At 36.8% G+C, this 27,506-nt stretch overlaps 1 protein-coding gene across 3 annotated transcripts in view; it reads left to right on the forward strand.

The window, feature by feature from the left end:
* LOC131072610 (TIP41-like protein) overlaps positions 1 to 27,506 on the forward strand; it is an 87,818-nt gene that overhangs the window by 23,101 nt on the left and 37,211 nt on the right. For all 3 annotated transcript variants that reach the window (XM_058008843.2, XM_058008834.1, XM_058008851.1), the window contains 2 exons: positions 25,928 to 26,113; positions 26,476 to 26,566. In XM_058008843.2, the coding sequence (XP_057864826.1) occupies positions 25,928 to 26,113; positions 26,476 to 26,566 (277 nt within the window). The remainder of the gene's footprint in view (positions 1 to 25,927; positions 26,114 to 26,475; positions 26,567 to 27,506) is intronic.

Consider the following 27,506-nt stretch of genomic DNA (forward strand, 5'->3'; position numbering starts at 1 on the left):
GTTGTTTCCTGTTTGGGTTCGGTCGGTTGGGCTGCCATTAGAATCTTGGAATGAAAATGTTTTCAAGATAATTGCCAATTCTTTTGGGAAGTATAGTGCTACGGATAAGATTACAAAGTTTAAGAAGCATTTATTATTTGCTAGATTTTGTGTGCTTGTGGAGAAAAATCAGGCTCTCCCTACCTAGATTACCCTATCCTCTAAATTTGGGGATTGGGTGCAGCAGTTTGAGTATGAAGACTCTCCGGTTATTTGTTGTGCATGCAATAGGGTGGGTCATGGCTACAATTCTTGCTTAAAAAATCTAAAACAATGCTTTGTTTGGAAAAAGAAGGATCAAATGCCGACAAATAAGGATGAGACATGTTAGAGAAGGTAGGGAAATTTGACATGTTAAAGTATTATTTTCAAGAATCATCCTCAACTGTAGTATTAAGCAATCATTGACAGATTTTTAAGAGAGTGAACGATTCTTTTGCATTTGATATCAATTGTTCTTTAGAAGGGAATATGCATTGAGATTTCCCAAGAAGTGATGTCCATCATTTCTGAAGGGGATGATCGGTCCATCCAATTTTCTATATATCCTATATTTGAGTGGGCAGATTCAAATGTTGGCCTTACAAGCTTCCAAGATATTATTTGATATAAATAATGTTAAGACATAATTTTACTGTTACACTACACTTTATACATAGGCATTTATTGCTTATGTTAATAATTTACTAGCACCACATTAGTTGTCTAAAAAGTAACTTTCAATGTCAGTTACAGACACCATGTAACTTCCCCATTCAATAATAAACACAAGCATACATACATTGAAGTGTGTGCCATTGAATTCTGTCAAAATCAGTGCTTTCATTTTTTCCATCATTTGGTATCAAAGTGAGTAAGCCCTAGAAATGGCATACTGATTTAGAGTGAGGAGGCCCTTGGAGAAGGCACCCTAAATTAGAGCAAGAAGTCCTAGGAGAGTGTATGGTAATCCAATTCATTTGGAAGGGGGAGATTTCACTGCAGGAGAAGAAACCATTGTGTGAGGGACTGCGAATTGCTGGAGAATGTAGAAACTGCTGTCAAGTCACTAATGGCAAAATGTTAGAATAATTGCAGGAAGAAATCAGAAATCAGTGTAGGTGCAGGCAGGCAAAAACAAGAAGACATGGCTGTATAACATTTGTACTGTAGGGATGAACATTGATTCCTGTATAGGATGGATAAACAATGAGGGTTATATGGAATTTGTAGGATACAGATGAGCAATGAGGGCTATACGGAATTTGTAGGATACAAATGAACAATGAGGGCTGTACATATATTTTTAGTTAGGATGAATTGTGATACAAAAATTGGGTGCATTTTTAATTTTTTTTTTCAAATCTATACCCAATATTCTGCAATTTTTTAATGAAAACCTGCATTATATTATTTTGCAATTGCTTATTTTTTCTCAAAGTTTGGATTTTTTTCTTGTAAGTTGTAATGTCCCCTTTTTGGGACATTAGGAAATCCATTAAATAATTAAGTTTAAGTTGTTTAACTTTAAACATATTAACTTAAAAGACAACTTATTATAATTATTTATTTAAGCAGACTAAAGTGACTTTTTATGTCAAACATCAAATTATAAAGTTAAGTCACTTTATTAATAGAAGGGAATTCCAAGAAACAGGCAGTGGGTGAACGAAGAGTCACAAGGTTGAGCTATTTAATAACTTGGAGAGGCTCATTTTGGATATGTTGGGTTTATGTTTGGAAATTGTTTCTCTTGGAGAGTTTCTGGGAAGCTCTAGTTTTTCAGCAGGTTGAGGACGCAAACCCTCGAGCTTGGAGGTAGTGGATGGAAACCCATTGGTAGTTGGAGTTATCATTCAGGTGGCTCACTTTGTGCTTCAGGTTTAATTTGCTGGTTGTCCAATCTGACTGTAAATGCTATGGCTGGGATTGGTAATATCTGCTGTTGTTTTACAGAGGATTTTAATGCAATGTTGATTTCTAGTTTCAGAACTATTATTTCAGTTTAATTGGATGGTGTATTGAAACAATTGCATGCAAATTGTTGTTTAAATTTTCTGTGGATCATTTGATAAAAATCTGGAACAAATATCCTAGGGGGATATTTCAGTGGTATTAGAGCTGGTTTTCTTGCCAAGGTTTCTTGATTGGCAGAATAGTGTATACTTTGATATGATAAACTCTTGGTGATTTTTGGAGTTGGATCAATAGCTTGTCTCAAAAAAAAGAGATTGACAAATTTTTGCTGTGCGGAAATAAAATTATTGGAATGTCATAAGATTTGCAGTTTGAGTGTATGTCGGTGAGATATAATAACCCTCTGTTTGAGTTTAGCATGAATAATCTTTGATTTTAATATTGGAGATTTATATTGTAAAGTTGGCCGTGAATGAAGTCATATGAATTATTAATTTAATCGCACTTTCCATAATAGTGATTAATATTATGCAATTTAATCAATTGGCTAGAGATACAATGGTCACAAACTTAAGTTTGGTGAAATATTTTTGAGTGGGCCTAATCCCTATTTGGGCTAATGTACTAAACTTTGCGGACATATGCTTATTAAGGCCGGGGTATAGCTGGGAAAAAAATTATCTCAAATATTTCATAGAGACTATAGTCAGGCATTGGCATTGATAATTTTTGGCTATAGTTCTGTGCGGCTCCAATCCATTAAGAGCAGAACATGAGATCTGTGAGCAAGTCGTGGTTACCTTCTGGGCATAGTGGAAGCAAATTCAGGAAAGGCATTGTTGATATCAATAAATAGTGGTGGCCCTAAGGAAGAATTGCAGGTTTTGGAGTGCAAATAATATATATTCCTACAACGCTGAAGTTGTTTTCTGGACTGTGTGTTTTGAAAGGGGTAAATCATATTCGATCCAAACACCAATAGTGCCGAGAATGCTCGTAAAACACACAGGGGGTCCTCTTTTCTGCAGTTAATGGGGTAGATGACTTGTGTTGGAAAATAAGTAACCTTGGGCGGCTGCACTTTCATCTTTAGTCATCAATTTGCTGTGACGTTTCATCTTCTGTTGGCGTGATATTAATAACATAAGGCATTCCAAATTGAGTCATTGCCGTTACAAGATTCCTCTTTCAATTGCTAATATTTGCCGTGGGTGCCTGGACGAAGCATTGAAGGAGTGGTTTGAGCTATAATTGCCTGTCCATTACCGAGCCCGTTATGAAATTATTCTGAGCCTTACTCTCTTTCCTTGGAGTGAGCTCTAAAAACGACACAATTGTCTGTTCACCAAACCATTTATCGGGGAGCAGTTCTGAAGACACCGATCAGGCTTCTATTTTTTGTAACGTAGCTCCTTCATTACGGAGGATATAGTTGCTGAGCGCTCTTTCATTAATTCATCGGGTTCTTTCTTGCCTTTCATCTGCCATCGAGCTCATTGTGTGACAAATATTTTTAAGAAGGAAACCATCATTTAGAACTCAACATTTAAGGAGGAGGTTGAATTATTCATCGTGGCACTGCTCTAAGAAAAGGATGCGCATCAAATGTAAGTGTTGATGGTTAAGTGGAACGGCTGGTTAAGGCATACGAACTTCATTATTTCTGCAACGAATTCCATCTAAACTGTGTATGCTCAGAGTATTGCATTGCTGCTGGAGATTACAGCGAACTAGTGGCAGACCGAACTGAAGCTACAGGTTATTGGGAACAACTATTTTGTTTGCTGTTGGTTGTGGCTGAAGGGAACATTGGTAATGGTGAAATTACTGCTGTTTGGTACAGTTTGTGGTGGTCTGGTAAGAGCTTAGTCCCTGCGATTGCGAATGTTAACTTAATTCAGTTGCTGAGAGTCAAAGAATCAACATTACACGAACTGTAGTATGTTGGATGAAGAACGAGCCAGGAGTGTAGCGCCTAAGTCATGTCAGTCATGCCACGAGTATTGTGTGAGCTTTGGGGTTCGTAGCTGATTGCATTCAGGGATATTTATTATCGCAGAAATCATACACGCAGGAAGGTGACTTGAGCTCCATAATCTTATTGCAACCCGTCACCTAGACTGCACGATTCATATCTTGCACTCTGTTCACAGTAGCTCTGCTTGAGGGTATATAATGTGGGCCAGCTTTCTTGCAGAATACCTGGGTGTGGTCAGTTACGCCTTGCAACAGCATTAGCAACATCTGCTGGGCAGGTTACATGAATCGTTGAAGTTGGCAAGTAGCTGTGACATTGGCAAAGAATGGCATGTTGGTTTCAAGTGTAGGCGTGTTGGCACTCTATGCTGGTAAATACTGTTACATGCTGTCATGGCAGATTAGTTGAAGCTTGGGAAAAAAACCAAGCTGTACTCCTTTCCTGGAACGTGCTTATACATAATGCAGCCAATTTGTAAAGCGTTGGAGTCTGGAATTAGCCACCGGTACCTGTGACAATTGGTGAAGGGTGAATTACTAAGTTCTTATGTTCTGAACATCATTCTGTGTTATTTATTTGGGAAGGGAAAAACGTGTATTACCTACAGGCATACATATTTGAAGTGTTATAATATAGCCAGCTGGAAATGAGTTTTCAGACATTCAATGAAGAAATTCTCAGTTTGATGTTTGCAAAAATCTGATCGTTGGATATGGTTTTTAATTGTCATTTGATGCTTTAAGTTATGAAATGCTATAAAGTTTAAAAAACTATGAACCCAAAACGCACCAGGTTTCACACAAACAGCAAACGATACTATTTTAAAAAAAAAATTTTTAGTACCCAAGTGAATCACAGGACAACTGTTTTACAAATTCCACAAGTCTGTCTTAGTGAGAGTTTGAAGGGAATAGGGACAGCTTGTTACATCAGTAATCTATTATAGTGGTGAATGCGAAACAACTGTTTGACAAAATCCCTTAAATTCATTCTGGGAAGAAAATTGCGGCAGATAGGGGCAGCCTAGTACAGCATAACACAGGGGCAGCCTATTTGGGTAGTTCAGGAAGCTTGATTTCAGTACAAACTATGGCAGTAGAGGACATTAAACAATTGGCCAGAACACTTTATATAGCAGGCAGCAAGCTCAGTGAACCTTCTCAGTCAAGGGATGATGTTTTGAACACTTTGAATAAGGTAGAGGAATGTTTAATTCATGTGGACCAGTCATCACAGGATTCTTTACAGTTGGCTATGTCTCCTGTAGTGGATGCCTTGAAGCAACACAAGTGGTTTAGACATCCAGATGAAGACATCAACTTGTTGATGGCTACCTACTTATCTGAGATTATGAGGATTACAACACCTGTAGTTCTTTATAAGGATGATACTATGAGAGGTTTTACAACTGATTGTGGATAGTTTTCATGGGTTACGTAATGTCAAAGCTCTCAATTTTGGTAAGAGGGCTAAAATTTTAGATATTACGGTGTGGACTAGATCATTTGTCCTTATGTTGGATCTCCAATGTGATGAGGTGATTCTTCAAATGTTCAATTGTTTCATTGCTGAAATCAGAAAACGCCATTCAGATAAGGTGAAGACAAATATGCACGACATATTGTCCATGATCCTAGATGAGGATGATGATATCTGCAGGCAGTTGCAATCAAATTTGTTAGCTGTTTGGATAGAGGAGCTGGTAGTTTCACCTTGTGCTTATTAGTTCTCCAAAGGGTTGATTGAGGGGAAAATCGAGAGGTTCAGGGAACAAATGACTGAAAAGGAACTAATCTCCATGGGTTTGCAGGTTTTAAGATCTCCAAAAAAGAGCAGGAACCAAATGAGAAGAGAGCAGATTTGTTTCAAATGTCAGATGGCTTGGACACTTGATCATATTTGTGAAATTAATAAGGAAGAGGATGCATTGCAGCCAAGTGTTAATAAGGGCAGAATTACAGATGAGAGTGCTTCCACGTCTCATGAGGAGCAAGCTAAAGTTACAGCCTTGAATACATCTCTTATTGGGCATGATGAAAGCAAAAAGGATAATGGTTTTCAATTAGCTAAGGTGGATAATTTGAAGGAAGAAACAATTGCTTCAGGTGAGGGGTTTTCCAAACTCTTCATTGGAGATTTACAAGTCATTATTGATAAAGGAGAAGATGAAAACTTCTTTAATAGACCCATTCATGATCACGTTGCTGCCCCAGTTGAACTTCATGAGGAGTGCATGCCATGCTCTAGTGAGCTAGCTGAATCTGAAAATGTTTCTACAATTGATAACCAATCAAAAAATTTGATATGTGACAGCTCATTTACTATAGATGAATTTGAACCAAAGTCCTTAGCATTGCAAGATTTGAAGGACAGATTACTAGTCACAGAGGAAAGGGTTATACAAGTCCTAGTTAGGGCTGATGAATCTCACAAGTACATTGCGGATCTCATTTGGGAAACACAAGTTGAGGAGAGATTATTTGCAGCTGCTTATGGACAAGGATTTTGCTATTAAGTTTGCAGAAGATAAGGAGAAGGAGGTGGATGAGCTTTGTGTATAGTTGAGTATGATGCATTATAAATTGGTAAATCAAACTTCTACTACAACAACTCTTAAGGAAGAAGCAGCTAATCTTAAGAGTATGGACATGATGCAAATCATTGAGGGGATCAATACTATTGGTAGGGACGAAACAATTCACAATGCTCCTACCATTTGTTACACAAATGATAACAATGAAGAGTAGAAGGACCAGCAAGGAAACAAACCCATAAATTTTGATGATGAAAAAACAATTTGCAGCAATGAAATCGCTGTAACAATAGGGTGTGCAAGCAGATTTCAGAGTAGTTTCAGTCATGGGACAGCAGTTACTGATGAGCTTCCAAAATTGGAAGAAGTCATGCTTCTGGGTGATAATAAACAAGACTTCACTAGCTCTGAAATTTCACTTAATGGTGATCAATCCATGGGTGAAGAAGTTGATTTTATTGATGATACTTGCATTGAATCAGACTTTCAAGGGATATCAGTGTTGGGCAGTGAAGGCATACACACCTCATTCTTGAGACTGTCATCCATTTCCCTTGATTGGGCAGCGGTATATTTGTTGCTTGGCGACTTCATACTCTTTGATTTCTTTTGGACTAGTGGCTGCCCTAGTTGGAATCATATAGCACTTCTTCATTTTACATTGAATACATTAGCGATTCAGTGGTATGGGAGTGTTGAAGGATGCTTCTCTTGGATACGTATGGAATGTGGGAAGTTTTTCTTTAATTCGCGTTGGGTTGGTGACATGTTTGAAATCATCTATGTTGCTGATCAGAGTTATGACAGCGAGTTTTGGTATTCCTTCATGTTGGTTTATTGGCATGAGGAGGTTCATCTCCATTTCTACATGCATGGTCAGTTACCTCAAGGTGATTGGTTGACAGACTCTTTCATTACTTATAGCAGGTTCTACAGATTGATTTGGGATCCAGGTAGTGATATGTTTGGTGCATTGACTCTTGTGGACCAAGTTATGTTGGTACACCGTGGGTATGCCGATGACTTAATCAGTGTGGCGCAGCGGATTTGTAGAACAATGTTCTTGAGGATGGTCTGGGATCTTGGTATTGGTATGCAAATTGATGATTGCTTGAGGACAAGCAATCTTTAAGGAGGGAGGAGTGTAATGTCCCATTTAAGGAGGGAGGATTGTAATGTCCCCTTTTTGGGACATTAGGAAATCCATTAAATAATTAAGTTTAAGTTGTCTAAACATAATAACTTAAAAGACAACTTATGATAATTATTTATTTAAGCAGACTAAAGTGACTTTTTATGCCAAATATCAAATTATAAAGTTAAATCACTTTATTAATAGAAGGGAATTCCAAGAGGTAGGCAGTGGGTGAACGAAGAGTCACAGGGTTGAGCTATTTAATAACTTGGAGAGGCTCATTTTGGATATGCTGGGTTTATGTTTGGAAATTGTTTCTCTTGGAGGGTTTCTGGGAAGCTCTAGTTTTTCAGATGAGGAGGCAAACCCTCGAGCTTGGAGGTAGTGGACGAAAACCCATTGTCAGTTGGAGTTATCATTTAGGTGGCTCACTTTGTGCTTTAGGTTTAATTTGCTGGTTGTCCAATCCGACTATAAATGCTGTGGCTGGGATTGGTAATTTCTGCTGTTGTTTTACTGAGGATTTTAATGCAATGTTGATTTCTAATTTCAAAACTAATATTTTAGTCTGAAAATTAATGAATTCCAGTTTAATTGGATGGTGTATTGAAAATAATTGCATGCAAATTGTTGTTTAAATTTTCTGTGGATCATTTGATAAAAATTTGGAACAAATATCCTAGGGGGATATTTCATAAGTTGAAACCTTATCATGATCAACATTCAAAGACTCATTCTGCTCAAAGCCAAAAAATTGACAGGTCCAAACTTTAATGTTTGGAGTCAGAAAATAGAACTAGAATGGCTTCAAATCTTGTAGATTTTGATAACCTTCATAGCAAGGCCTTGTTACAATTATCTAGTTCAGACGACTTGACCTTAGATGTTTAGAATGCCACTTCAGGTAGTGATCTATGGGAGAGTTTGAAAAACAACTATCATAATTTTGAAAAAGGTAAGAGTTCTATTTAAAAAAATTGTTGTTTTCTACATAATTAGGTCAAGGTGGGTCATTAGTAGAGCGTCTTTGAGGGGGGAAGGTCTAATTTATAGAACATCTAATCTGATCCTAAGAAATGATCCTATTGGCCGTATTATATTATTCTTGATTTTGAATGCCCAGATTACATGGTTTATTCTACTTGGCTTTCTCTAACAACTTTTTCTAATTTCGTAATAACTTAAAATAGGTTAAAAATTGCAATATTCTAACTTAAGATAAAATTCACGAAGTAAACTTCAAATAAACTAGCGTTTGCATGACAACCAACAAAAGTCTTGTAAATTGTAGAAATATGTATATCTTTTTTCAATAAAGAAAGACTCCCATAAAAATAAAGGAAATATTTGATCTCACATACTGCACTTTTATTGTTAACACGAGAAAAACGGACACCATTTGATCAATTCAGTAAGGAAATAATCAATGACCATCCACCTTGTCATCTTACCAATTTCTCCCTAGCTACCATTTTTGAGCACCCACACTATCGTCAAATTATCACTTTCATGTGCATTATTATTATCAAGAGCCAGCACTATCACTATCTAGCATCAATCCTTCATACTATCATGATGATATCAAAGTTATGCTACAAAATGTGAGAGCAAATCTACATCAATCATTCAAGCCAAAGTTTGAAAACTAGGACTCGTTGCTGTTTGGCAGCCCAAAATAGGACTTGGCAAAAAACTCAGCTAGGACTTGGCAAAGAAGAAAACCGTAGTTTTACCAAAAAGCAAAAAGAAATTAATGTATTTAGAAAACATAAGAGCCATAATTCAAACATCACACGTCTTATGATTTTCAAACACTCAATATTTTAAATTTCATCATTCATGAATCATTATTAATGATCATACTCGTAGTTTCAAACTTTCAAATGCATAACAACATCACGAGTCTATAAATGTCTACATGTAATGATATGTCAAAATGAGAAAAACAACCAAATAAAATCTACATCCTCCACTTTCCTCTCTTAATGTAATTCAATTTTTGAGGCCTCGAACTAGAAGGTGCTACGGGATGAGTTGTTTCTTGTTCTTCAAAACCAAAACTGTCTTCGTCCTCCTCCATTGCATCCAATTTTTGTTGCTCCTCTCTCCAATTCTACAAGATCTTCTTCAGTAAGGAGGACATGATCATTATTTTGTCATTGACAGTCCTTTCACCATATGGATCAATATCATCCAAGTCGATGGACTCATGTGAAACGCCCTGCATCTTTCTAGTTCAGAGGTGAAGGTTGTATCGGACGAAGACAAGATCATTGAGGTGCTGTTGGGTCAACCTATTTCTCTTCTTTATGTGAATGTTCTCAAAAAAAAATCCAATTGCATTCACACTAAGAAGCACTACATGGTTGGAACAAAATACGAATGACTATCTTTTGAAGATTAGGCGTGCCAGCATCATAATTCTCCCACCATAAATCTACAAAAAATCATTTAGAAATATAAGAATTAAGTAAAAAAATATAAGAATCAAGTTTCTAGTTTTTTCTTTGTAGTATTGAACTATATCTTTTACTTGGCTGTTTTTCTCTCCTATCAATTGCTTGAACTGAAGAAAAGAGTCTCCCTTCTACATCGTTGTAGAACTTGAATAGATAAAAATTAAAATTAAATCAAATACGGATGTTTCTAGATAGTCAACATTGCCAAATTCATAAATAAGACATAGAAATTCTCACCTCCAACTCATCAAGAACCTTGTCTAAAACTCATGATTAGGTGCCATCTTATCAATGCATGCAATAACACCTGCCATGACCTCATCAACCTTAAATGTATCAAAGAAGTAGAATTTTGGGTTCAAGAAGTAGGCCAAGACATGTATTAGCTGGTGGAGTTGGTTTGTCCATCTACAATCAATGATGCGCCAAATGGTTTCATATTTTCTCTTGTTTTCGCCATAGTAATGTGTAATGGCCTCTTTGGCCCTATCCATGGCCTCCTAAATGAAACCCATTGGCATGCCTTCTCCATCCACCATACTGTTGTGACCATTTCACACATTGACCTATCACAAATGGGGACCTGTTGTGACCTTTTCACACATCGCCCCATTGCAAATGGGAACCCCCCTCTTTCCTGCTTTCTGCGTCTTGTTAGTTTAGGGTTTTGGCAGTAACCGACAATTTTGAGCTTCCAGCGTCCGAGTCTTGAGTTTTGAAATGTTATCATGCCTAATTGCTATTAGGGTTTTGAGATTTCAATAGGATCAAGTGTGTAAAATGTTAAATGTTTAGGTGATCCTAAATTTTGTCTAAGTGTAGGCCCATTTGAGCGTGAACGAGTTTTAAATGCCCAAGTCAGTGATATTTTGGTGCCTAAGTGTTAAAAGGTCCTTCAGGGGTTGTTTTCTTGCTCCTGGGAGGCTATTCTAGTTAGATTTGCACTTTATCCCGATGGAATTTCTTTTGTTTTGCTCAAAGTTTGGTGAATTTGGCTAAGTCCCGATGCGTTTTATTGGAAATTTAAAGTGTTCAGTTGATTTTGAGTGGAAAAATCATTAAAATCCTGATGAAAATCCATGTTCTAGTGGTCAAAAAGTCAAAATTCTTGAATGGAGGTGTTTTTCCGCCCCACTCAAAATCCTGATGGGAGGTGATTTATTACCAAATTTTCGATGGACCATATTATTCCCCCATTCAAGTTCTTGATGGAGGGCTAGTTTCCATCAGAAGGGTAAATTTTGACTAAGTATTGGAAAATTGTCCTAATGACCTATGTTTTTCCCCTGGGAGTGCAGATGACTTTGATGCGGATAAAATTGATGTTCTTGATGAAGGCGATTTTCCACCATGACAATTTATGATCAAATTTAATGGAATTTTTGTGTGGATGATTGTCCTGATGATCGCTGAATTTCCCCAAGTGCGAGTTATGACAAATTTTGATTTGGATTTTTGTCTAGATAGGGGGCGATTTTCCACCAAGGTTTTTTTTTGAACTTCATGGTGAAAATGAAGTGGATTTTTGACTCCAGACAAATCGATTTTCCCTTGAGGTGTTTTTGGGCAAACTTAATAATTTTTTGATTGGGATTTTTATCCCAATAAAGGGCGATTTTCCCCCAAAGGTAATTTTTGACGTTTAAAATAAAGTTAATTTAGATTTTTTAATCCAAATATGGGGCGATTTTCCCCAGGAGCCCAAATTTGATTAAATTTTTGAAATTTTTTAAAAGTAAATGGGCCCAAATTTAATTGTTTTTGCATTTGATGACGATTATTTAATTTTCAAAAACAATTATTTAATGATTTGCAATGATCATTTAATAATTAATTATTTTCGAAGTGCAAATCGATTTTCCTAGGCAAGCTATAAAAGTGATGTTTTATCCCACATTGCTTGTGTGGTGAAACTACAAGGTGAAAACAAGTTTAAAAGTGCTTGCCCAACAATATAATATTATTATATTTGCTGATTGTGACAGCTGAGTGGAAGGTTGAAAACATTTTAATGGCTGTTTGAAGATTTTCCAGCCAGGCAATTTTAGTAAAGTGTCATATTTGACACCATTTTTGGCTGGGAGTTGTAGATTGAAGAGTATTTTCTGCCCAGTCAGACCTAGACGCCATTTTTGGAGGCCATTGGAGCAAGCTTGAGGGGCGATTTTCTAGACTTAGGCGACTTTGCTAGGTGGTGCCATCGTTGGGGTTGGGCGATTTTGTTTGGAGGTTGAATTCCTCCATTTTTGAGGTGATTTCTTCATGCTTGTTGATCGCCATTGAGTGCATAGAGGCTGCCATTATTTTTAGACATTGCTGGGCGCCATTGCTGGAGGTTACCTTGATATTTTAGTTGTCTGGAAACTCAGTTTTCAGTCCTGATGTTACACCCACACTTCACACTCGGACGATTTTGCTTGGAGGTCATTTTGGGGACATTTCAAGGTGGTTTGGAGGCATTTTCTGAGTACACCATTGCTGGTGTAAAGTCTGAAACCTCATTTTCAGGGTGTCTTCAGACTTACCCTTCATTTCCAACCACCTCTTCATTTGGAGAATTCCATTTTATGGACATTTTCTGAGCATTCGGTAGAGTTTTCATTGCTGGCCTAAGTCTGAAACCTTCATTTTCAAATTTGTCCTCAGACTTAGACATTTTACCAGCTCATTATTTGTGCTCAGATTTGACAACTTTGACTTGGGAGGTAAAATTCCATCGATTGCAAGTGTTTATACATGGCTGCAACCTTGTTATGAGACCGATTTTAAGTGTTGCAGGTGGTCTTTAGACCTATTGGCAGCCATTGTTAGATTTGGAAAGGTGTCTTTAGACATTTGAAACTGAAAATCAGAACTTTATTCACCTTTTCCAAGCAAAATTTGACCCTTGGCATAGTCCCATGACCTTAACTTTGATGAATTTTTTGAGTATACTAAGTATTTTCAGACTTAGTTAAGTCTGAAAATGATGATTTTTAAAGGTTTTATGAGGGTTTTAGACCCTATTCTTATCAATTTACATTCTATTTTCAGAATTCGTTAAGAGTATGGATTGAATTTCTGATTTCCATTCCTAAAACTAGTCTAAATCTTTAGAAATCAGAACTACTTCAATTCTGAAAATAGTTATCAGGATGATTTTTCCGAAGTTATTGACTTCCAGCTTCGTATAGGTACCATGTCTAAATCCAGAATTGGAGTTTGGAAGCAGTTGAAGATTGTTTAGGAGGGATTGTAATCGCAATCCAAATTATCATCCCGATGGTAAGATATCACTGACATGCACTTCCTGAATATGGAGTGGATGCGGCAAAGGATGTTCGGAACAAGGAACCAGATTCCCTCTCCTATCTATGCAAACATCATGACTGTATTTATCATGCCGCCGGATTTCCACAATCCATACAATGTAGCGAGTTGGTTCTGGAATGCGCAAGACGCTATGATCCTCTCTCCGGAATGATCCAGACTCCCAAAGGGGTAACCATTGCCTACCTTGCTGAGGATACGATTGCTGAAGTGTTTGGAATTCCCCCACAGTGCAGACATGAAGGATAGAACAAGGGAAGAGTATGAGGCGAAATCGAAGTCAAAGGCGAATGCATGCAAGACCATAGTGAACAAGGAGTGAATGAGTGAACCAAGGCCTCATCATTCCAAGGCTCCCAAGAGACTCATGTGCATAGATTTGAAAGAGGAATATAGCGATTTGGTATTCCTACTTAATCCAGTGATGGGGATGCCACATGGCGCATTATTTGAAGGATGGATGTTTTATTTTATCCAGGTGTAGACACCTAAAAATGGTCAACGCTTGCGAGGTCATACTTTAACATTTGCGCATTGCCTCATTTTAGGTTTTTGCGTCGCATTAACATTTCTCCTATGTCACGCACTTGGTTTTTATCATTTGCGAGCATCGAGTCATTCTTCTACATTCTTCATTCTGTCTCGCTTTCAAATTTGGTCTTGTTGACAACACTATCCAATCATGATTTTAATCGATCTTATCCTATTGCATCAATGTGTATGATTATTTGTCATCATTTTGGACATCGTCAATCCTAATTAGGGTTTTGTCCTCCTGTCAATCTTGCGATCAATTTGTCATCGATCATTGTCCTCTTATCAATCTTGTCATCTGGCGATCGATTTATCATCAATCCTTCAATCTTTGTCCTCTTATCGATTTGTCATCAATCTTTATCATTTTCAATCTTGTCATTTTGCGATCGATTTGTCATCAGTCGTTGTCATGTTCGATCTTGTCATTTTGTGATCAATTTGTCATCGATCATGGTCATTTTCAATCTTGTCATCTTGCAATCTATTTTGTCATCAATCCTTGTCCTCTTGTCAATTTTGTCATTTTGCGATCATTTCGCTATCGATCATTGTCTGTCTCAATTATGTCAATTTGGATCAATTTGTCATTGTTCCTCGTCAATTGGCGCATTTATCAATCAAATCATTTATCACATTGGTCCTTTGTTAAATCAAAATCATGATCGACATTAATTATCTTCAATCAAGACCTAATTGTCATCCTCGCATTGCTAATTCACCTTCTAGGGTTTCGTGATTTAGTCATTTAACCTTGCTTATCATTTTCTTCCTTTAGGATAAATTACTTATTTATCCTAAGTCTTCTCATTACAATTAAATCTTCATTTAATTGGCTAATTATTCCTCTTTGTGAATTAATTAATAAATGAAAGATTATTAATTAATTTACCTAATTTCAAATTCCTAATTTTCATCAATTTCAATTTTCTAATTTTCTAATTTTCTTAATTCCTAATTTCAAATTCTTCCTATTTCTCTCCTAAATTCATGGAAATGACATAGAAATTTGTCATAATTTGTCATAATTGACAATCAATCAATTTTGACATAGAAGTTGTCATAATTTGTCATAAATCATCAATCAACAAATTTTGCATAGAAGGTGCATAATTTGTCATAAAATTGTCATAATTGACATAATTGATTTGCAATTTCCATTTGAATTGAATCATGCTAATTTGATCATTTTCTCCAATTTGTCTATAAATTGGATGAATTTCTTCAATCAAACCCCTTAATTCTTAATTGGTAATCAGACTATCGAATTTCTAGTACTCTTGATCAATAATCTTGTCTACTTGCTTTCAATCATGTATGTGCACTTGTAGGTGAGATCCACAACCAAACCATTTGAAGAGGAAAGAAGAACAATGGAGCCGCATGAAGGAGCATTCAAATCACATCTTTGGTTTGCATAATCTTTGCTTTTGAATGTTTTATTTCATGTCTCTATTGAGTGTTGTTTAGGATAGATCATTGCAATGAATGCTTTTGAGCTAATGAGCTATTACGTTTATCTTGCTTGTGATGATTTCCTATTTCCTAACGTACACCAGGATTATATAAGAGGAATGACGATCAATTGGTCAAAAATCATCAGTGACAATCTGGATTTTCAGTTGAGAAATGTGGAAAGAACCAAGTCATTCACCATGACTTCTTACCTTGTGTATATACAGAGGTGAAGTTGAGAATGGACAAGGACAGTATAGAAGCTATGAGTGTTATCCACAACTAGACATGCATAGAGTTGAAAGATTACAGGAGGGTGAATGAGTCATTCACTATATATATTACGAGGATGTTGCAAGGCAAAATCCACAAGAGGTTGTCTAAGGAGGCAACGAAATTGATTGAACAATATGGATTGTGGTACATACAGTTTCCCACTTTCACATACCTATGGATTCAAGGATTCCAATCTGAACCATACAAGCTTCCTAGGTATCCTACATGCAGAATGATTCTACTTGAGGTGGTGAGATAATTTCTGGAATACGATTTCATTCAGAAGGAGAAGCATAGAACATGAATGACCTTTCCTATTGCCATAGCAAAAATGTTGGAAGTGTGCCAATCCGCTGCTGCAGCTAGTACAGTGATTGATGAGCTTGCATTCTATTGCCTTGGAACATATAAGAAAAGAGACAAATTTGATCCGCATAAAAATGTTGAAAGGACCAGAGGAGATAGATTCATACACAAGGTGGACATTGAAGATTATTAGGCTAACCTAATGGACGAGCAAGCAGTGAAGAGGAGAATGTGGTCCAGAATGTCTGTGGATTTTATGAGAAAATGTGAACTCTTTCTCATTCCTGATCAGATATTGGATGATAGTGATCATACTCATCCGCAATATGAAAGTGAAATGAAGAAGTCTATCCTATTGCCTAGTTGGTTAGAGCAGGAGGTGACAATTAAATATACTTATGAGGGACGTCATGGATTTCTCCAGAGAATGGGTAGACAAGGAAATGAATAGATTGATAGATATGGGCGTTGTCTTCACATATGAGAAAATGAAACAGGTGGAATCCTCTCTTGAGGATGATCAGAGGGTAGTTAGCGATTTGAGGATTCATGCAGATGAGGAGAGCCAAGCTCCTAAACGTAAGAAGAATACACTTGGAGAATCCAAGACGAAGGGGAAGGAGATAGTCAGGATAAGAAGAAGAAGAAGAAGCAAAAAGTTAGCGCTCCTTTGTCTCCCCTTAGTTTCTCGTCAATCAAGGAGATTGACATGCAAGAGCAGAACAAAGAATTTGAACAGTGTTCCAACATCGTGATTTTACCAGATAGTACTCAGGAGTTGCATGCCACAGCTTAATCCGCACTACCAAATGAAGATGATGAACAACCGGGATCTCCTACTGTCCTTTTGGAGGTTAGTTTGAGAAATAATGTTTATGATTTGACTAAGGACAAGGAGGATGATGATGATGTTATCTCGGCATTGAAGGAACTTAGTCAAGAAATGTGTTTTGATGATGGAATGGAAATGTCTACCATTCCTGATTAGTTGATGAAGAGCATGGAGAAGAGTAAGAGGGTAGTAGAGGCCCAACCTATTGATGATATTGATGACATTGATGATTACTTAGCCAGGAGCAATCAAGAGAAAGAACCTAAGAAGGCTAAGATATTTTTGAATATAGCTAGAGATGAGACAGGAATGCGGATTGCACAGGTGGCTGTCCCAATTGGTGATGTGACTATGGATGCGGCTACTCCTAAGGATTTCCAGATCACTTCGGTCACCCTTGGACAGACTACAAAAGAGCAAGAGTTCCAAGAACTTGGTGATACTATCAGGGTGATCAATGTGAGGTTAGACAGGGAAATTGAGAAGAAAGAGATTTACAGAGAAGAGAGTATCAAATTAAGAATATATTGCAGGGATGAGGCGTGAGAATCCCGCCTTTGTTTCCCCTATTACAGTTGATTGTGGACTACATATTGATCATGAGGCAACACGAAATACACTTGTAGAGTTGGGAAAATGGATTGAAGATGTAAAGAGGCAAGTGGATGATTTCCTTACTCAAGTTGTCTTGGAATTTGACAAGACAATGGTGCTCACATTCAGGATACAGTATTTGGAGGGAGTTTGGGATGAATTCCAGCCTATTCAGGAGAGGACTATTCCCCGTCTCAGAGTTTTGAAGAGAATTCCTATGTCCACATTGATTAAGGAGAGAGTTGTGCATGATGGAGACAAATACGATTTCCATGGTTGGTATTGTTCATTGGCCATGCGGAAATCCACTTATGAGCATGCATGAAAGGATTGTGCAGAGATGGAAGGAATGATCCAGGAGATACAATCGAGGATCCTTACATCTATTGAGGAATTATTGGGAGTAGATGTCAGTGTTGCCAGCGGTCTACACTTAGAAGAACTGAGAGATAAGATGAAGTTCATGTACTTTAGTCAGTTGGATTCTTTGAAGAAGAATCAGATAGATGATTTGGTTTCCTTGCTGATTCATGTCCATAATTCGTAGAAGCTTATGCGAAATTGGGAGAACACTTTGGATGCTTGTTCCGATGCGTTGGATGTGATTGATGTGCAACAGGATACTTTGCCCAACATTACCACTGAAGAATTAGATTCTGTATTGGCTAGATTCCTGGAATATGTTGTGAGAGAGAGGGATGCAGGCCGAAATCTTCTAGAAGATTCCCTACTTGATGATTAGGCGTCATTCCATTGGGTCATATGTTGGTGGCTCCATTTTTGATGTAAACCCTAATTAGGGCAACTTTAGGGCAGTGTTGGCATGATCTTGGCCCTTGATTCAAAATGAAGCTTGGCCATTCATTTCTTTTGAGGCTCTATATAAACCCCATCGCCTCTCATTTGTAAGAGAGATTTTTTCAAGACCAAATATGAATCTATATGGTGCATAATTGATCGGAGGTGGAACCGACAACTCCACCAATATATTCATGTTGTTGCCTACTATTTGAACCCCGAGTTTTTTTTCTCCCCTACTTTCAAAGCAGTCGTAGAGGTTCAAGTTGGCCTCGACACATGTATTTAGCAGAGTTCCCAAACTTGCTGCGAGTCAGGCGAGTTCGCCGAGTCGGCGAATCGAGCCAAGCTCGGCGAGTTTTGCTGACTCGGGACTCGGACTCGGCGAGTTTTGACCATAACTCGCTTGACTCGCGAGCCAGGCGAGTTATGGCCAAACTCGCCGAGTCCCAGCTCCAAGACTCGGCCACGACAGGGCAATGTTTTGACTTGTTTGACAAGTTAGTCTCTCCATTAGGATTCATATATGGAATATAACATTTAAGTATAAGTGACATTTCCTTATTTCTTTTCTCTTTCTTATACTTTAAGTTATATTCCATATATATTGTCAAGATGTTTGAGAGTGGTTTCGGACCTCCATGAGTTATAATGCAAAATCTAGTTTATGGAGGATCCTTCAAATTTCCAAACTTAGTCAAATTTCAGGCCATTTCAGGATCAGGATGACATTCCAGACTTTTAAGGCGAGTTCACTCTGACCTTAATGTAAGGGACGGGACCTAGGAGGACACTATGCATTCAACCAAGGTTTGATTTAGCAACTTGAAGCGTGACCAGATAGTACACAAAAACCCTAGGAATGATCTAAATAACCCCTAATCACTCAACTGACCTAACCTCCTTCACTCCACCTTGAGGAGATCCACCTGATTTGATGACCTTTGAGAAACTCAATCCCTTCAATGCAAAGGCTAAGACACTAAAACAACCAACAACAAAACTAAAAGAGCTAACCCTCGAAAGCAAAAAGTGGGGGTCTTCATTTGCAATGGGGCGATGTTTGAGTACTTCACAACAGGGATGTTTCTTAAAATTTTGAAAAAAGGGGGTGAGTTGGGGACATTTCCTACCTGTTCCCACATCCCAAAAAATCCCCCCATGGGACACAAGGTTATTTTTGGCAAGGGACATGTCTCTGAGGAGCATATTTTCAAACCCTTCTGGCCTCACAATTCCCCCTTCCATCCAACATATATATAGCCTAAAAACTAAGAGGTCCAAGAAAGAGCAAGGTCAACTATAGTCCCAAGGTAAAACCTAAGTTCAACAAGCACACTATTTAATGCTACCATACACAAGCACTCCTTATAGTTTCCAAGTGAAGATATTCATGATGTCTCATGTTGGTGCTCCCAAAATTTCAATTTGGCCAAAGAAAATACTAAACATAAGCCCCAAACAAGTAGATACTCTACCAACATGCCTTTCATGGCATAACAAGCTAGCACACATTATAATTGGGCTATATTCAATAATGGGTGCATGAAACAAGTTTTAAATTGTTAAAAATCTCTTAATTTCAAGGGTTTTTTAATTTTGCCGAGTCATTGCCGAGTCGTTGCCGAGTCATAGCCGAGTCCGAGCCGAGTCCGAGTTTGGGAACTTTGGTATTTAGAGGTTAGTTGTTGATAAAAGAATTGAAGACCTCATACTTGATGAGTTACAAAGTTATAAGAAGGAAGAAGGGTCATTGTTTTCTTCAACTATTTTTGTTCGTAAGAGAGACACCCTGCTGCCAGGTAAAATTTTTTTTCTCCTAAATTTATTTTACCATTTATTTCAATCTTTAAGTTTATAAAAATCTTTACCAAGTTAATGCCAATTTGTATCCTTGCAAATCTATGGTGGGAAAAAATTTGCTCCTAAATTTATTTTACCATTTATTTCAATCTTTACCAAGTTAATGCCAATTTGTATCCTTGCAGATCTATGGTGGGAAGATTATGTTGCCACAATGCCTAATCTTCAAAGACTAGCAATCCGCATATCATCTCAGCTTTGTAGTGCTTTTGGTTGTGAGCACAATTGGAGTCTTTGAGGCCATTAACACAAAAAGCGCAATAGGTTGACTCAAAAGCGCTTGAGTGACCTTGTATATGTGTGGTACAACCTTCGATTGTATGAAAAGAGGGTACAAGGGCACAATTCACATGAAGCACTTGACCTAGATAAGATTGATCCATATTCAACGGATTGGATTGTTGAACCTGATGGTGTTATTGCTGATGTTGATGTGGAACCATTTTTCACTAATGATCACTTAGCTAAGTTGGAGAGGGAGGCAATTGAATGGGTGGCAGAAGTGGCATAACGTGAGGAGGTAGAAGATGAGTTTGCTGATCCAGCAGAGGCAGTTTTCTCACCTGTTGAGGATATTGCAGCAGTAGCACCATCTACTTCAGCACCCACTCAACGACAACAGAGTTTTTGGAGCTTTAGTTGTAGACGAAATCTATGATTTCTAATTTTCATTGATACGAAAGCTTGAACTTTAATATGCACTGACTTCAGAGATTGTATTTGTTGTTTTGTGATTTAGACTCTACGATATGTATTTGACTTATTTAGAAGTTGCACTTGTTTTTTGGTATATGATATGTATTTGACTCAAACTATGATTTATATATGATGGAAACTAGTAATATGTTCTATAAATTTAGTGTATATATGTGTTTTTTTAAGAATATTTTAAGCAATTATATATTTTCAAATGTTCGATAAATTTGCCGATTTTTTCCCAATTTTTTTCCGAGTCTCGATTTTTTTAAATTTTGGGCCAAAAGATTTATTGCCAAGTAAGAGTTTTTCATCTTTGGCTGAGATCATACTTGAGAAGGAGATGAATGAAGGAATCCACATATATACTGATCAACTAACTGAAAGAGTGAAGATCATATTCTTTGGAACAAACGAATCACCTTCTGAGAGACAGTTGGATGATATACACACATTCATGGTACTTACCAGCAAGACTAAAGATTATGGCCCAGGATAGGAGAAAACCTTTGGTTGCCTCTGCCTTAGACGAAGTAAAGCTTCCTAGAAGAACAGCTGAAGAACCTACCTGTTGCTCCAATTATTGAGATTGAATTCATGACGTCCAGATTCGTTGAATTTGCAACAAAAGAAAAGGATAAGGGAAACAAGATTCTAGAAGATAGTTTGTTATGGTCCCATGTGGTGTCAATTTTTCTTATTGGAGGATTTTTCCTTGATGTTTGTGCCAAATGGATGTCACATTCCCATTGGCTGATATTTAATAATTTTCAACAAGGTTAGGTTTTGATGTAACAAACCCTAATTAGGGTATAGGTGGCATTATCTTGGCCCTTGATTCTGATTTAGTCTTGGCCATTCATTGTAATAGGGAGCACTATATAAGCCCCACTCATTTCATTTGTAAAGGATCAATTAGAAGAATTTTGAAGAATTGTTGCTTGATGTTGTAGAATTAATAAAATCATTGAAGTGTTGGTGACTTATTGAGTTTTGGAGCATTTGCTTGTTTCTTCATCCTTCTATGAGAGAACTTAATATTTGAAAAGAAAAAAAAATAGAATAGAATTTGCTTTAAGTATTTTAGATAAATGGAAGATGCATGTGCATGAATGATAGTGAAGCTCTCATTGTTCATACACACTAGTATTTCATTGATGGTGAAGTATCTTGCGTAGTCAACTGAACCAATTCTTAGCTAAAGCTTAACTTCAATTACGATTTTATCGTTGTTTATGCTTCATCTTGAAGGTATCTATGCTTCTTGTAGTGATTTGACAATCATCAAGCTACCCTTATAAGATTGCACTACCGTTGTGGAGATGTTCATGGCATGTCGAAGCAAAAGCCTAGTTGAGCTCACTTGAAGTTATCCATTGTCTCACATTCTTAGCTTTAGCGTAGCATTCCTAAACCTTGCTCCTTTTCCACTTTTTTTTTTTATCAAAGATCATTAGTAGTAGGAAAGAGCGATATGGCAACATCATTCGAAGAATAATATTCATTTATATTGAATTGATAAGAACAATTGTGTAAGTCCCCTTGGAGGTACAACAAACATATCACACCATTGAAGCTATCCAACACGTCAAGACGTGACATTGTGAACCTTGGAGTCATCTCAAGTGATCCTTTTCCATATTCAGCATTTGAGAAGTCTTTGTTCAAGAGAGGATAGAGTATTCAATACTTTATTCGGTGTTCAATCGTGCATAAAAACACCATCAACACATATGAAGAACCCTTACCAAAGGTTCCATCACCTAAAAAAATGAAAACAATCTTTAAATTATTACAAAATTAACCCCTAAAAAAAGCAGCAAATAGATTATCTTGTATAAAGTTCATGTTTGTGTTTGTTACATACCACGATTAACTCCTACATTTTTGCTGAATGTGTCATAAAAAACAGCACTTACAATCTTCTTTGCTTTAGTTTTTTTTGGAAAATGCAGACTCCAACCAAGCATCAGACACAAACATTTGCTTGAGATGAGGAATGGCACCAAGAATGCTTTGCAATGTGAGGATGTGGCTAGCAAATCATGCCATTTTTGGTCACACAATGTCCTTGCCATTTGTGTGTTTTCTCATCGAATAAAGGACCTAAGTATGGTTGTAGATAAATTTGGTAACACTTTTAGCATCTTCAACCACACTTTTCACCCATCCAATATTCTCAATGTCTTCCAACAACAAGTCCAAGCAATGTGCAACACAAGAACTCCATGAAATTGTAGGATGCCTCTCCATAAGCATTCTACCTGCAACTACATAAGTAGTTGCGTTGTCCGTGATAATTTGGACAACATTCTCAATGCCAACCTCTTGGATCACCCCATCTAATAAATTGCACAAATTCTCTGCATTTTTTATTTCATTGGAGACATCTATAGACTTGAGGAACACCAATGCACCATTAGAAGCCACTAAGAAGTTCAAGAGAGTTCTATTTCGTCCATTTGTCCATCCATTGGATAAAATGCTGCATCCTTTTCTCCTCCAATTTTGTTTTTGCTCATCAACCACAAGCTGTTTATTTTTTATGACTTCCTCTAGTGATGGCCCACTCAAATCTTTAGCTATTGGGGTCTTAAATCCCTTGCTTGCAATTATCAATGCCTTCACCAAACCTTCCCAATATGGGGTGTTCGCCACATTGAAAGGTAAATTATTGTAGTATCAAAAAATTGCTGGTACTTTCAAGTGAAGGTTGTGCTTCTGGAACATTGCATGGAATAAAGTAATTTGGTCTTGATGAAAAAGGAATTTGGTCAGCAGTAGAAAAAGAACCCTCAGGATTCTCACCAAAAGATGAATGTGGTTGACAGATGCTTGGACTTGGGCCACCAAGGGGATCCAATGGCGTAGGAGTGGATACATTTTGAGTCATCGCTGCTACTATGGGTTCCTTTTTTTTTTGCCTTTCTTCTTTTCTCAACTCAAAACTAGCAAGAAGGGTCTTCATCTCTCTAACCATCTCCGAAGTTGATGCAGGTAATATGTCCACATTTTGTCATGGTTTTTTTGCAATGTGGTATATTAATCTATTGATTTCCCCTGTCATCCATTTACCGCATTCAATACAAGTGACCTCACCCTTTTTATTCACTAGTATCCCATACTTCCATGTTGGGTCTTTTCTAGATGGCCTTGCCTTTGAATTTGACATTGCTGTTTTAACATGAAAATATAAAAAAATCAGCAAAAGTATGATAATCAATCATTTGAAAAAAATAAAACTCAGAAACGAGCTAAAAATACTAGGAAATAGGTTATGAAGGGAAATGATTTTTTTTTTGCCAGCATTTCCCCTTAATTTTCAATATTTTTTTGAATTTCAATTGAAGAAAACAAAAATAAAGAGAATAAAAATCACTTACCTGGCTCTATTTTGATCTCGTATGCTCGTCTTCTCCTCTTCTTCAAACCCTACTTCAGAATGCAGACCTGTTTTGGGCACCAAACAGCAGAATGAAGTGAAAAAAAAAACAAAAAAAATGTGTTTTTAAGTGGCTAGGCGTTTCTAGACAGGCACAGGAGTCTTAAGATCGGGACTTTCGAGTTTGACCATAGGATTCGCTCGAGTCACAGTCTAAAGCTCAGCCGTTTTGAGGGAGGACTCGGCTGGACGTGGCTTGTGAATCCGTGCCGAGTTGACTCAGCAAGCCAACAGACTCGTGAGTCTCACGAGTTTTCAAACTTTGATTTAAGCTAATCTAAAGTAACATTGGAGCAATCTAAGGTTTTTGCTATGGTATTATTGTTTATCATGTGATTTTATGAGTAGATCTTAGGCTTTATTGAGTGATTTTGTGAATATGGGTTTTTGGATTTTGCATTGTATTGTTTCCATCTTATTTAGATACACATTTTCATCTTTCACAGGAAGCATTTAGCAGTATCAAACTAAACTATGCATTGTTTGAAAGGGAATATTCAAGAAAAGGTCTCTACACTGTATGCATAATGACCTCTTCATGCAGCAATTCTTTCATTTACAATTCATGATGTAATGAAATAGGACATGAATAATCCAGGTTTCCTTGTTACTTTAAAATGTAGTCAATACTAGACATCATGAATGGCGTATTTCTATCTGTGGGAAGTAGAGCACTGCTACTCTTTTGCTATAATTAAATGAACAACTGAGGAGTCTATAAATATTACACTTGAATATTTTTTTGAGTAGGAATAAGAATAATTAGTAGAATATGCAACTATATATTGGGCTTATACAAATTAGAGAGCACTGCTACCCTTTTACTCTAATTAAATGAACAACCAAGGAATCTATAAATATTACACTTGAGTTTTTCTCTGAGTAGGAATAAGAATAATTAGTTATACCATTATTGCTAGTCTATAACTTATTATTAGCTTTGTCTATAACTTATGATCTGGTGCAAGAACATGCCTACTGTAGGTTTTGACTGTTATTCTTAAAGTAGGTCCAGCTGGGGAATTATGGTTACTATTTCTTAGGATATTCCTTCTCCTTGAACTAAAACTCCATGAAACTTCTTATTTGGGATAATTATGTATAATATTCATGAGATCAAAACTCGCAATCATGTATGTCTTTTGTAGAAAAGATTACAGTAAAACTCTAGCAATATTAGAAAAATAGGTCATGGCTAAAACATAAATGAACAGTATTATTTTTGAGAACATGAGAGCTATCAATGTTTACTTCTGTTTGGGTGCAATTTGTAATTTAAGTTCATAAATAATTGACTTATTGCTCTCAACTAAGCAACCAAGGTAGGTAAATATTGACCCATAGAGGCTATGATTCACGAGTTTGGACAGGTACTATTTGGTTTAATGTTAATCAGCAGATGTGCAAATGTGCAGTGGTTGCAGTAAGGGAGTGGCAATATTGTTTTCTTGATATAATGCTCTAGGGATATTTCTTTTGTAGTTACTAGTGTCATAAGTTGCTCATTTATTGCATTTTAATTTTTATAGAATACTTGATAACAAATATGTTTTACCTCTTGCAATTCATGTACTTCAGGATGGGTATATATATCCAGTGACAGGACATTCCTGTAAATTGATGTCTTTCCTCAATATTTTGACACTCATCTGTAGAATAGAATTTATCTGACATGGATTTATTAGATTGAATATTTGTTGGAAGGACAAGTCTCATTTAGAACAGATCATATTGTTACTTGACAAGACACTCTTTAGTATATATATTACCTTGATCTTGCAGATGGGAGAAAAAGATTGACACGGCACACTTACCAGAAATGGTCTTTGGAGAAAGTTGGCTTGATCTTATTCACGAGGAAACTGGAATTAGAATCCACTTTAATGCATTTGATGCACTACTTGGATGGAAGGAGGAAGCTTTACCACCTGTTGAAGTCCCAGCTGCAGCTCAATGGAAATTTAGAAGGTTTGAATTTTTACTAGCTTCACTATGGTACGGGAATAGTTATCTAGCATTATGCATACGTGTATTTGTTTCTATTTTTTCAATTTATTGTGATATGTGAGTCCCACGAGTCCCTCATCCATGGAATCAGGGACTTGGATTTTATGCCAGGTATTAAGTGAAACAAGTCAGTTTTTTCTATTTCCTTCAACTTGTTTTCCTGGTTGTATTTGAATTCTCATGGATTGGAGACATTATTTTTTATGGCAATGTTAGTAACTTAGTACATTTTTTCTTCTTTCTAAAATTTAGTTTCATGCTGAGGTGTCAAAGGCTTTTAGTTCCACCACGTGCTGTTTACTGTTGTTTATTTGGCTATACAGTAAGCCGAGTCAGCAGGTAATACTGGATTATGATTATACATTCACAACACCATATGCTGGGAGTGAAGTACTTGAACCAAGCAGAACCCAGGTTTGCATTCTTGCCCTTTTATGGATTGGCTATCCAGGGATTTTTAAAGGTACTTGTTTTTACTTTTTAATTTAAAAATAATAAGTATAGTTGTGTTGGGGAAAAGATGAAAAATATTTGGATAAAAATGTTTGATAGTAGGAATATAGAGTAAAATATTGGTTTATTGTGGGCCAACTTGGATAAATACATTCGTTAACTTTTATGTTTGATATTTTTGTGCTTGGTGATTTACATGTCCTGTAATATTCATGTTTGAGTTGATTATGATTGAATTTTTGCCTGGAGAAATTGAAATACCGATTAAAGCTTGTTTAAGTTTCTTTCAACAATCAAACATGTATCATTAAGAAATGAAGGGTGGCCGTGACATAGCCAGGGGAATATTTTTGTTATTCAGAAATTTGAATGGGAAACATAAACAGACTACATGAATATGGAACTATCCTCATAAATATGGGAATGGATGGCATAGTGAAGCCGCAGGAGAATAATTTTATCATTTACAAGCTTCTGTAATTAGTTTGACAGAAAAACATATATGATTATATCAATCAGTGAAGTCGCACTAGCAGTACATGAACAGAGTAAAGGAATGTGGGATTGTATTCATGAATAATGGAATGTGGGATTGTATTCATGAATAATGGAATGAATGGTATCATAAAATAATGGTCTTGATGCAGCTAGGCACATAATGTGGAGATTAGAATCAAGCACACATGGTTTAAGATTCGTTTTTCTTTTCAGTATATCTTCCCTCTTGTGATACTAACATTGGTTTGGCTTACCTGCAGTTTGTTATGCTAGAATAATGTTATATGAAGATCATAGTAGACTTTTTTTTTCTTGGGTTAGGCCTGGCAAATCAATAGATTAATTATAATTCAATCAATTGGGAAAAAAATGAGAATTTGAAACTGCTGAAAAATTCATAAAA

The sequence above is a fragment of the Cryptomeria japonica genome, chromosome 9 (genome assembly GCF_030272615.1).
Source record: "Cryptomeria japonica chromosome 9, Sugi_1.0, whole genome shotgun sequence".
NCBI classification, from domain to species: Eukaryota; Viridiplantae; Streptophyta; class Pinopsida; order Cupressales; family Cupressaceae; genus Cryptomeria; species Cryptomeria japonica.